The sequence below is a fragment of the Podarcis cretensis genome (assembly GCF_951804945.1).
Source record: "Podarcis cretensis genome assembly, chromosome: 2".
In the NCBI taxonomy this organism is placed as follows: domain Eukaryota; kingdom Metazoa; phylum Chordata; class Lepidosauria; order Squamata; family Lacertidae; genus Podarcis; species Podarcis cretensis.
Window position 1 is genome coordinate 9161606 of NC_137171.1, and position 12113 is coordinate 9173718.

At 46.1% G+C, this 12113-nt stretch overlaps 2 protein-coding genes across 4 annotated transcripts in view; both read right to left on the reverse strand.

Annotated features, from left to right (window-relative positions):
- Positions 1-963, reverse strand: part of LOC307210707 (claudin-34-like) — a 219286-nt gene extending 218323 nt beyond the window's left edge. The window contains exon 1 of the mRNA XM_079966850.1: positions 920-963. The gene's annotated coding sequence lies outside the window, so the exon portion shown is untranslated. The remainder of the gene's footprint in view (positions 1-919) is intronic.
- COL2A1 (collagen type II alpha 1 chain) overlaps positions 1-12113 on the reverse strand; it is a 98813-nt gene that overhangs the window by 72220 nt on the left and 14480 nt on the right. For all 3 annotated transcript variants that reach the window (XM_079966624.1, XM_079966623.1, XM_079966622.1), the window contains 3 exons: positions 10495-10572; positions 6545-6589; positions 6371-6424 (listed from right to left, as the gene is read on the reverse strand). In XM_079966624.1, coding sequence (XP_079822750.1) covers positions 6371-6424; positions 6545-6589; positions 10495-10572 — 177 coding nt within the window. The remainder of the gene's footprint in view (positions 1-6370; positions 6425-6544; positions 6590-10494; positions 10573-12113) is intronic.

Sequence of the window (12113 nt, forward strand, 5' to 3'; positions counted from 1 at the left end):
TTCACAATTAGAATGACGAAAGCGTAGGGGGTTTTCCCCTTCGCACACGTGCAGTGCATACCTGTTAGGAAACTAATCTCAATTTCATGACTGGCAAAAGTCAGTGCTTGTGCAAATAACACTAAACCATGGTTTAGTGTTATTTGCACAAGGCAAGACGGATGTGCCGTGAGCCTTGGGCTCACGACTGCCCCTTCTCCTCCTCCCATACAGCTCATTTCAGTTCCCACAAGACCTGAATTGTTGCATACAAGCCAGGGACTGCGGCTGAAAACAAACCTGGTAAGTTTCAAGACAACCCAGGCTTTGTAGGAATCGGAAAACTAAACCGTACCAGACTCCTCTTCCCAGCAACATGGGAGGACCAGAGGGGGGGGGCTGCAGTAGTGTAGGTAGTCAGGGCCAGCGGGGGGGGAGCAGTCTGTACAGGGCCAGGCTGGGCCGGGGGTGAGGAGGGCTGTCATAGGGAACTACAGAGATCCTTAGGGTGGCACAGGAATCTGTACCGCAGCACGGTGGCTGCTGTGCATCAGGTTATGGGATTCTAGGGTAGCAGGGGAGTTTGAAATTGGTGGCTGCCCTGTAAAAAGGTGGAGTGTGTGAGATTAAGGCTCACGGCAACTCCTTACAACTTAATGCATAAATCACTAAACAGTGATTTAACAGAAGACGCAACAAGGCCCCTGGCGTTGTGCTATACTAATGCAGGATGTGCAGATAATATTCCTGAGCAGCACTGATATGAAATACAGTTATAAAGGTAAAGGGACCCCTGACCATTAGGTACAGTCATGGCTGACTCTGGGGTTGCAGAGCTCATCTCGCTTTATTGGCCAAGGGAGCCGGCATACAGCTTCCGGGTCATGTGGCCAGCATGACAAAGCCGCTTCTGGCGAACCAGAGCAGCGCACAGAAACACTGTTTACCTTCCCGCCAAAGCAGTACCTATTTATCTACTTCCACTTGATGTGCTTTTGAACAGCTAGGTTGGCAGGAGCAGGGACCGAACAAAGGGAGCTCACCCCATCGCGGGGATTCGAACCGCCGAGCAAGTCCTAGGCTCTGTGGTTTAACCCACAGCGCCACCCACGTCCCTCATGAAGTACAGTTAAGCTGTATTTTGATTACACCCCAGACAGTTAGAAAATGCTTTTAAAAACTGGCGAGAGTCATCTTCGGCAGCTCCTGAGTCTCACACACACAACTGGTTAAAGAGGGCTCATTCCTGCACTCTTTTTTCCATGAGCCTCCAAAAACTCTGAAATCGTAGTTCTAGCCACCAGCAGAAATCTGCCCAATAAAAACATTTTACTATTTTACTATTCTACCCTATCCCACCAGATAGAATCATTGGTCAGTCTGGACTCCTTTGGGAGCAAGGGAGGGATACAAAATTAATAAAGAAAGAAATACCTTGCTATTTCAGGTATGGTACCAGATTGTGGAATGGTCTCCCACAGGAGGACATGCCTTCATCCCCCATTTTTTAGACAAAGGCTGAAAACGATGCTGTTTCAAGAAGACATCTTTAAAGGTCTTTAAATTGTGCCCTACTTCACAGCTGATTTTGCTATTGCTTTAAACTGCCATTCCCGATGCTTGGTTTTGTTCTTTAGTGTGTCATTTTATTGCTTGCTTTTTCCTCAAATGAAGTTTATAAAGCCACTTTGAATATATGTTAATCTCACTTATATCCAACTCTCTCCATTAAGATGTACCCAAAGTGGCTTAAAAGTGTTCAGAAAAAGTAAACAGTAGCTTTATTTTATTTTTGAAAAGAAAAATCCAGATCATCAGTATTGTAGTAATGCCTATTCAAAAGTACTAGGTGAGGGAAGAGTTAATAATTGTAGGAGTTGTTTTTTGCATTAATGATAAGAAAACTGACCACTTTTGGAGGCCCAAGGCCTTAATTATGTTTTATAGTAAAATACACAGTTAGATTCCACTACTATGTGTCACTGTCTGTTCTTACTGAAGCTTGATGACACCACACACACACACACACACACACACACACAGAGAGAGAGAGAGAGAGAGAGAGAGAGAGACAGAGACAGACAGCTGCCACTCAAGGTGGTATTTGATAAAAATTCATTAAAACAGTCATCCCACCAAAAAAATCCATAATTTTTTAAACAACAAGGTATGAAAGAGCCACAAACAGCTAAGAATAAACACAAACTTAAGAACAAGCAAATCAGATGGTTGTCACCAAAAGCAATCTGAAATAAAGTTTTTAAAAACTTTATCCATCTTTCTAAAACCGCAAAGGCCAAAAGCCTACCTAGTAGTTCATCATCCTGTTTCTACTGCGGCCAACCAGATGCCTCTGGGAATCCCACAGGCAGGACATGAGGGCATACTCATGACGGATCAGGGTTCATAAACCTTCCTACCTAACATACTGTCCAGACAAGGTGCCACCACAAAGAAGGCCTATCTATCTGTTACCTTGCCAGTTTCCTTTCTGAACTGCTAGTGCACTCAGACAGGACCTCATCAGATAAAAAGGGCACACCAGAGAATATATCTATATCTATACCAGGCATGGCCAAACTTGGCTCTCCAGATGTTTTGGGACTACAACTCCCATCATCCCTAGCTAGCAGGACCAGTGGTCAGGGATGATGGAGAATAGTAATCCCAAAACACCTAGAGGGCCAAGTTTGGCCATGCCTGATCTATACAAAGTGACCTGTAAGTTATCCAATACATAGGCAAAATGTCACATAGCACATCTTCAGCGTCAGAGAGAGCTGCTTCAAACTTTGCATGGTACACTACTTGAGAATCCCAGTTGGCAAACAGATGGTGGTAGCACCTGCTCTGGACAGTATTTAATAGATTCCCAGCAATAAAGAAATGTTCTTTATCAAGGTGTGGGGAAGAAATCTAGGGCAGAAAATCCCACAAGTGCCTCTTCCCCTTCCTTGATAGTAAAAATGCAATAATAGCACCATTATGTGACAACTTGCTAACGTTTTGCAACACCCCACATCTGCCCCACACTGCCTAATGATAGGGCCGGCCCTGACTAGATGTGATGCTCAACACAGAGCTGCTGATCGAAACGGCAGCGTCACATCAAGTTCCATCGCTGTGACAAAAGTCAGATAGTGGATGGCACAGTGAGGCCGCTCTGCATCCCTGACCTCCCTCTGATTGTGCAGATACTGCATGCTGAAATGGAGAGGGCTGGGGCAACTGTGAGGTCAGTGTGGTGCAAATGTCCTGGTGGAGGCAATCCAGCGCTCCTGCCAGCACAATTGCACTGCGCTGACCTCACCCCCACCCTTCTCCCCCACAGTAGGCAGCACTTGACCAGAGGGAAGTGGCACGGGCCCTTCGTACCATCGCTACAGAGACTCACCCATGTATTCTCCCTACTCTTCTCCACCCCCAGGAGTGGCAACCAGGAATATTGAGTGTAACAGGGTAATAAAGGTAAAGGTAAGGGTACCCCTGACTGTTAGGTCCAGTCACGAATGACTCTGGGGTTGCGGCGCTCAACTCGCCCTACAGGCAGAGGGAGCTGATGTTTGTCCGCAGACATCTTCCGGGTCATGTGGCCAGCATGACTGAGCCACTTCTGGCGAAACAGAGCAGCGCACAGAAATGCCGTTTACCTTCCCGGCGGAGCGGTATCTACTTGCACTTGACGTGCTTTTGAACTGCTAGGTGGGCAGGAGCTGGGACCGAATAATGGGAGCTCACCAATGAACAATGGGCATCTCACCTCGCGGGGATTCGAACCGCCAACCTTCTGATCGGCAAGCCCTAGGCTCTGTGGTTTAGACCACAGCGCCACCTGCGTCCCTTAACAGGGAGATAGCTCAATACAGATCTCCCTTAACAGGGAGATAGCACAATACAGATTTGCTTTAAAATGCAAATGGAGATGAACTTCTTCCCCATCCTTATACGAAGCTGACATAGTAGCAGACACATGTCAAGTATCACTTCTTGTTCCTGCACATCAGGCTGTCTCCCACCACAACATTGTTCTCATATGCAATGTAGAAATACATTAGAACCCTGGGTTAATTGTAGGACACCACAGACTTCCTACAGAAACCACTATCTATTGATGCTCTCCCAGAAAACAATCTCCTAGCAACTATAGATGTACTAGCCCTGTGGACCAACATCCCACTCAGAGATAGACAGAGGGTCACAACCCACAATGATACAGAATAACTGCTATGTCTATTCCCTTATGCCAACAAGTTCGTAGGCCAACTTGGAACCTTTTAAGCTGCTCTTTGCTGCCTAAACTACATCAGTGACATTTTTATCTGCTGGATCCATGGGAAGAATGCTCATGAACAATTTCCACCCCTTCCTACACCTGAGCCTGGAAACAACTAAAGCAGGAAATCCACTCTGCAGTCATCACAATGCAACTGTGTACTGGACACCTAAGTCCACTGGTCGCTGCACATAAGTGGCCAGCTACTGCCCTGAGCACATCATATGGTTGACAGTGGTGGGCCAAGTTGTAAGGTTCAAGCACATTTGCTGCAGTCAATCAAGGCCTCTCACCTGGTGGATATATTCAGGTAGGAGCTATTGTCTTCGTTTGTTACTATGGTATGCATTTTTGTGTTTTTACATTGCAAACTGCCCTGTGATCCTCGGATGAAGGGCGGTATAAAAATTTAGCAAGTGATGATGATAACAATAATAGTCTTTAAATTAGAATACATTTCCAATGAGAACATTGATTAAAAAACAGCGAAAGGCTGGCACCAGGGCCATGAGCCATGCTGAGCCACATGCCTTAGGTGGCAGATCAGAAGGGAACCAGATCATACACAGATCAGCCATCATATGTCTACCTGGCTAGCTTTCCAGTAGGGCTGGGCGATATATCGTCCAAAACTGGTTCGAAGTCCATATCGCGATATCGGTTTTATAGCTTTTGACCTGGCAATATAACATGAATCACGATGTGTGTGTGCTGTGCAAAAATCACATGCGGAAAACTGTGAAGCCAGCCAATGCCTCTACATAGCTCCATTCTTATTTCAGACATTGTGATATATCAGTGTATTGGGATGTTTAGCTGATGATATATCATGATGTTGAAAACCAGATATCTCCCTATTGCCCACCCACAGCTGGTGGAAACCCTGTGCGGCTCTCCAGAACATCTGTCCTGGTCTGTCCTCAGAGTGAGGCACTGTGGGTATGATGGACTGTGATGAGAGAGGCAGTACCTTCAATATCAGAGGCAATATTCCTCTCCATACCAGTTTCTGTGAATCACAAGTGGGGAAGAGTGTCATGCTTCCCAGCCTTAAGTCTCCAGCTGTTTTTGGACTACGACTCCCATCATCCCTAGCTACGGATGATGGGAAAGCTATTTCCCGTTCTCGGGAGATGACGTTGCGGGCTGGGAGCAAGCCCTCCCCACACGTGTGGGGTGGGATAGCCCCTGCGCCATTGGTTGGTCCTCGGCCACGTCATCCCTAGGCCGTCCAATCTGGACAGTCCGTGGGTGTGGCATGTGCTATTTAAACTGCCCATGGCCAAGCACTTGTTCCTTTTCTCCCTGCTCGGTCAGTTCTGTAGTCCAAAAGCAGCTGGACACCCAAAGTTGGGAAGAACTGCTATAGAGGCATCTGGTTGTCCACTGCGAGAATAGGATGCTAGACTAGGTGGGGTTTAAACCTGATCAAACATGGCTCTTCTTATCTTTTTTATGTTCCTCTCCAATCCACTAAAACCCCATCATGTCCACCCTTAGTCATTCCCCTACAACTAAAAAGCTGCAAAGTCTTTCCATGGGATAACTGTTAGACCTGACTTCACCTGCAAAGCTCAATAAATCTTTTCAGTTTGCTCATGTGAAGGAAAGTTTTGCTATGTCCTTTCAAGTCTTGCTATATCAATCACTAGTAATTGTTTAAGTCTTGCTATATTAATCACTAGTTATAGTTTAATAAGGAGGTTTTCATGCCTGTCCAATTCTGTGTTCCCTTTCCCAGCCTTTGGTCTATTGGTGATTGATACCTATATGCAACCTTTGCTTTGTATTTGTGTTAACCAATCAGCAACGAGCACATATGTGGCAATGCTGTAATATTCAATAAAAGGGACTCCCCGAGACATGCTCAGGAGATGCCTCCCATATGACACTCATCACTCGTCTGTCGTTTATTTCAACCCAACACTTGTGCCATTACTTTTTGAGAACCCCTAAGCTAAGAGCTTTTGATTGATACTTTATAAACAGGCTTTCTCAGGAGGTTGAGGATCCCAGAAGTGAAGAGGGGATTTGCAGGTGCATCGTGGCAAGAGGGAAAGGAGGAAAACACGAGTGCATGAATTGTGCCACAAACATGCGCACTTCCTAGATACTCACGCCAGTTCCAGGTTCACCAGGTTCACCAGGGCTGCCTTGAAATCCTTGAGGGCCCTGAAAAGAAGAGCACAGATACATAGTGGTCCCCTTGGGAAATTCTTCCATCGGCCTCATTTTTTTTCTTCCAAACATGAGAGATCATCCAAAAAAGAGTCGAAAGGCTTTGATACTTACAGGCGATCCTGGAGGTCCAGGAGGGCCTCGTGGTCCCATAGGTCCCTATAATAGAAAATAAATAAAATTAAGCAATTGTTACCCCCTAAAAAAGAAAGGAAGATACAATCCCAACACAGGAGATACACTAGGCCCTGGCTGTACAGGCATTAAGAACCAGAGCAGGGCTTCTTCAATGGCTGCTGCTTCTTTAATTCTCCCTCTCTTTCTTTGTAGCATCCAGGGCTATTTATATTTATAGAAGTCATTCGGCGGTGAAAACACACACACACACACACACACACACACACACACACACACTCGCTTTCTCTTGGAAACTGTCCATGTTTACTAAGCCCGAATTTCATTTACTGCTTGCCAAGAAATGCTAGAGAGTAGAAATTTCCTGCTGGAAGTCTTGTGGGATCTTGAAGAACAGTAGCTGCTGTCTGTCTTTGCATACTTCAGCTCTCGGTCCAAGTGCAACAGTGACCCGGCCCCTTAAAACAAATCTCTCTATTACTTCCCTGTCCATAATCATCTGTTTCAACTCTTTTGGCACATGGCTTGGGAAGTTCTGGCAAGCAATGCAAAGGCCCAAAGACCTTTTCTCTCTCTCTCTCTCTCTCTCTCTCTCTCTCTCTCTCTTTAGAAGTCAGTCTTTCCGTTAAAGCGGCTTGCTTGAACAATCTTGGAATAGCAGGTCAACAAACGTTTATAAAGTAAGTTAGGCAATAAAATTAATTGATAATGAAAAGAAACGTGGTTTTCTGGAACTCTGGGTACAAAGGAAGGTGGCAGCGATGAGACTTTGATGGCATCAGTCTAGCTTAACATCAGGAATGGATTGGACTCTATGGGCTTCAATAAAACTATGCTGTTTGAGGAGCAAGCAAAAGCTGTAGCTCCTTTGGGCCAAATGTAGCTATGCTGGTGACTCAGCTACCCTATTTTAAGGGGACAGAAACAGCCCCAGTGTTATTGCAGTGCAGGGATCAGGAACAAGTGGCTCTGCAGATGTTTCTGGACTACAACTCCCATCATCCCTGACCACTGGCCATGATGTTTGGTCTGATGGCTGTGGGAGTCCAACAACAATCCAGAGGGTCACAAGTTTCCCCTTCCCTATCGTAGTGTATTATTTTATGCAAACCATTTTGAGCATCCTTCTGAAAATATCAGAAGAGATTTTTTTAAAATAATTTTTTAAAAATAAAATAATCAAATGTTATCTAGCTATCTATCGATAGATCTATACACACGTTGTCAGTGTTACCTTGGAACATTTTATTTACTTTTCTTAACATTTATATATCCCACTTTCCGTCCATCACAGAACCCAAGGCACTGTACATGGGGCTCACATGACCAAACCTAGGTGGTGGCCCTCAGGTGGCTTCAAATTGTACCTTGGGAGAGCCTAAATGGTACATGGGGTGTCTGCTTGTCTGTTTTACTGTAGCTCTCAGTCAGAGAAACTAATATGGGCTATTAAACACTCTGCATGTCTGGAGTGGAGGTGAGGAATCAAACACATATAGCACCACACCAGATCTACTAATTTAGGGCCATTTGGAAGAGCTCCTGTAACATTTACTCATTGGAAGTCCCACCACTTTCAATGCAACTCAACCCCAAAATGTGCTAAGGATTATGGCCCAGGTGTGCATCATACCTAGTTCTCAAGATGGCTGAACTCTGACTGGTCTCACTGATGTCTTTCGTAATTTCTCTATTTTGCTCTGCAAAATGCATCTTCTGTCAAGCATTTTCCAATGTAAAACGAGGCTCTTGGCCTAGCCTACAGCACATATCCCTCACAGGTTTAACAGAAAGCAGGTGTGGCGGTTAAGTGTGCTGGACTAGGATTGGGTTCAAATCCACACATGGCCACAAAGATCACTGGTGACCTTGAGGGTTGTGGCTGAGGTTAAAATAGAGGGGAGAGGAAGAGGCATGTATGCTACCTTGAGCTCCTTAGAGGAACAGTGGGATATAAATATAGTAATTAACACAAATATAATATCCATTAGTAGTTGGTCACATTCCAACAATCAAATGTTGTCTTAAAAATCCAATATTATGAAAATGTCTCAGACACCGGCATAAGGCAAGAAGCTGCCGTTAATCACAGCTTCCTATTACATCTGAACGAGGAAACTGGGGTCAACGGCTTTCACACAAGCCAAAATGCAAAGCCATCATTTGAAGATGGTTTCTGAAGCCTGGCTAGCTTGGAAGTCATTAAACGTAGTCCTGGCTCGGACATGACCTGAAGCTATGGTTGTCTATAGCTTCTTGTTTCATCACTCACGCGAAGGAAGGAGTGACCCAGCTGTGTGCAGGTACGTGAAGCTCATACCTATCTCTGTTTACTAGAGCAATCTCTGATCAACTGAACGTGACAATTCCCTCTCTGCAGGATAGAATGGCTCCAGAGGGTAGCATTTGCCAAGTTCACAGGACCAATGGATGATCCACCATCAGCCCTAATCAACAGTGCCACCATTCTGTATGGGGCACCCACCCAATAAGCCCCAAAGCACCCACCATTTTCAGGGTAAGGCCCAATGAAGCCCTGAGTCTTGCCTCAGTGCAAGGTGGGCACTGTCTGCAGGGAACCTAGGAAAATACCGTTGTGCAAGTGGAGCTAAAAGTCTCTTAACAGACTGTTCTCACCATCACTAAACTACTATCAGTGACACAGTATGGGAGGAGCCACAGGGGCGGTTGCCCCAGGTGCAAATTTGTTAGGGGCGTAAAATTTCAGCACCTGGTGCTGCCTCATGCTTTTGCTGCTGATGGCTTCTCCAAGCGAGCCAGGAAGTGACCTCTCTAGACAACGGAACAGCTCTTTTCTTACTTCCGTGGCTGTAATCTCCTGGGTGACGCGGGTGCTGTTAGTATGCACATGCGTACTCCGTCCATTTCCCTGCCTTCCACCCACCTCCTCTGCATGGGCCCCGGGGGCTGGCAACCCATGTTACGCCACTGACTACAATTGCCAGGATTCTTCATGGAACATCATCCCACGGCAGCCAACTGCCATAAACCCAATATACCAGGTATATCTGGGGTGAGGAACCTATGGACCTCTACGTCAGAAATTGCCAAACCAGAAGGCTTCCAGTGGCACCCCTGGGCAGGTGCCCGAGACTTTGAGCTTTCATTTTTTAAAGAGCTCTAGCCCTTCGAGAAAGAAAGTTATGAGGTGAAATGTGCAGGTACTTTCTAAGCAATTTCTGTGCAAAGAAAATGATGTAACTACCTTGTATATATTTCATGATACCGAGGAATGCTTCTGGTTGTTATTAGACAGCAGCATCATCTCTCTCTCTCTCTCTGTGTGTGTGTTTGTGTGTGTGTGTGTGTGTGTGTGTGTGTGTGTGTGTGTGTGTAAGAGAGAGAGATCTCCACAATCAGGGCCAGCAGGACATAGCTGACTTTCCACAGTACGCATAAGATTGCCAGGAGTGGCTGCCCAGCTAATTTTGTGTTATGCCACACTCCCTCCATGGCAGCCATTTTGTGTCTAGGGCCCACTAGTCTAAAATGTTGGGCAACTCCCATTGTTGCTGATCATTGGCCGTGCTGGCTGGGTTGTAGTCCAACAATATCTGGAGAGTCACAGCATACCCACCCCTGCAGTACAGTGGTGCCTCGCAAGACGAAATTAATCCGTTCCGCGAGTCTCTTCGTCTTGCGGTTTTTTCGTCTTGTGAAGCAAGCCCATTAGCGGCTTAGCGGCTTTAAGAAAAAGGAAACAAACTCGCAAGAACTCGCAAGACGTTTCGTCTTGCGAAGCAAGCCCATGGGGAAATTCGTCTTGCGAAGCTCCTCAAAAAACGGAAAACTCTTTCGTCTAGCGAGTTTTTCGTCTTGCGAGGCATTCGTCTTGCGGGGCACCACTGTATACATTTGTCGCACAGACATGAGCTCAAACGACTTGGGGAGCCTCTCCTGGTCCTTACCATTGGTCCTTGCATCACTCCCATCTGAGCGCCGCCTGCTTTCTCGTCAAATCCTCCAGCCATCTGAGCAGCAAAGTTCTGCAAAGATAAAGCACGGAGAGAATGTGGTCAGTTTCAGTAGAACGTGATGTGATCTGACGGAGAACATTCACACAATGAGGAATACAAGAAGTCTTTTGAAAAGTCCAGAGTTTCCCGTAGTATCTGATGGGCAAGCATGCCCACATCACAGAGGAAGAAATTAGGGCAAGCTCGTTTTACATTTTTTTTACGCTCCTTGGGGACTATACCTCCAGACATAGGGTGATATTTTTAGGCAGAATTTGATCTGGAGAGAAAAAGGAAGGGGGCTTTCTAAGTAGCAAGTTGTATTTTTTTGCCCACCCTATTATCAAGTCATTGTTTTGGTGTTTTCCACAACAGTAAACAAGTGGGGGGTCGGTCTGCAAGGATAGAAATCAACTTTGTGGTACACAAACTTTCCAACAAGTTATCGAAAACACAAAACACTGTTCATTATATCTAGAGACAGGGTGTCTGGAACACAGAGCTACATCACTGAATCTAAACAATATTCAAGTGCACTTGGAATAATTAGAAAGTGTGACTTAAAAATGGACACCGACAGGTCAAACGTAGCTCCAAAAAAGCACTGTTATGCATTCTGAAGAGACATCACCTTGCCGACAAAGGTCCGTATAGTTAAAGCTATGGTTTTCCCAGTAGTGATGTATGGAAGTGAGAGCTGGACCATAAAGAAGGCTGATCGCCAAAGAATTGATGCTTTTGAATTATGGTGCTGGAGGAGACTCTTGAGAGTCCCATGGACTGCAAGAAGATCAAACCAATCCATCCTTAAGGAAATAAGCCCTGAGTGTTCACTGGAAGGACAGATCCTGAAACTGAGGCTCCAATACTTTGGCCACATCATGAGAAGAGAAAACTCCCTGGAAAAGACCCTGATGTTGGGAAAGATGGAGGGCACAAGGAGAAGGGGACGACAGAGGACGAGATGGCTGGACAGTGTTCTCGAAGCTACCAGCATGAGTTTGACCAAACTGCGGGAGGCAGTGGAAGACAGGAGTGCCTGGCGTGCTCTGGTCCATGGGGTCTCAAAGAGTCGGGCACAACTAAACGACTAAACAACAACAACAATGCATTCTGAGGAGAGCAGAACAACCCCATCAGATTTATTTATTAATCCTATTATGAAACCATTAAATACACCTCTATACAAGGATGCATGTCCAAAGGCAGTGGTGGAGCGTATGCCCACCAGTTTGACCCAGTGGCAGAGCTGGGTGCAAGGTGCACAGCAGCTGAGGAGGGTGGATGGCAGTGTTGGTGCCCATTCTCCTGTTCTCCTCCCCTGGGTCAGGCCTGAACTGGGGGCTGAGCTGCGGCGGGGCACAAGCGCCCAGTCAAGACTCAGCTCCTTCTCACTCAGAGCCAGGCTCTGATGAAGGAGCCTGCTGTGGGGGTGCCTGTTTGCACCCCCTCACAAAATTGTGCTCTGAGCCATGGACCCCCACGGACACCGCCCCACGCTACGCCTCTGTCCAAAGGTGCAACCTCAAGATCAGTTACTCCTTAAAACATTTTAACTCTACCTCCGTGTC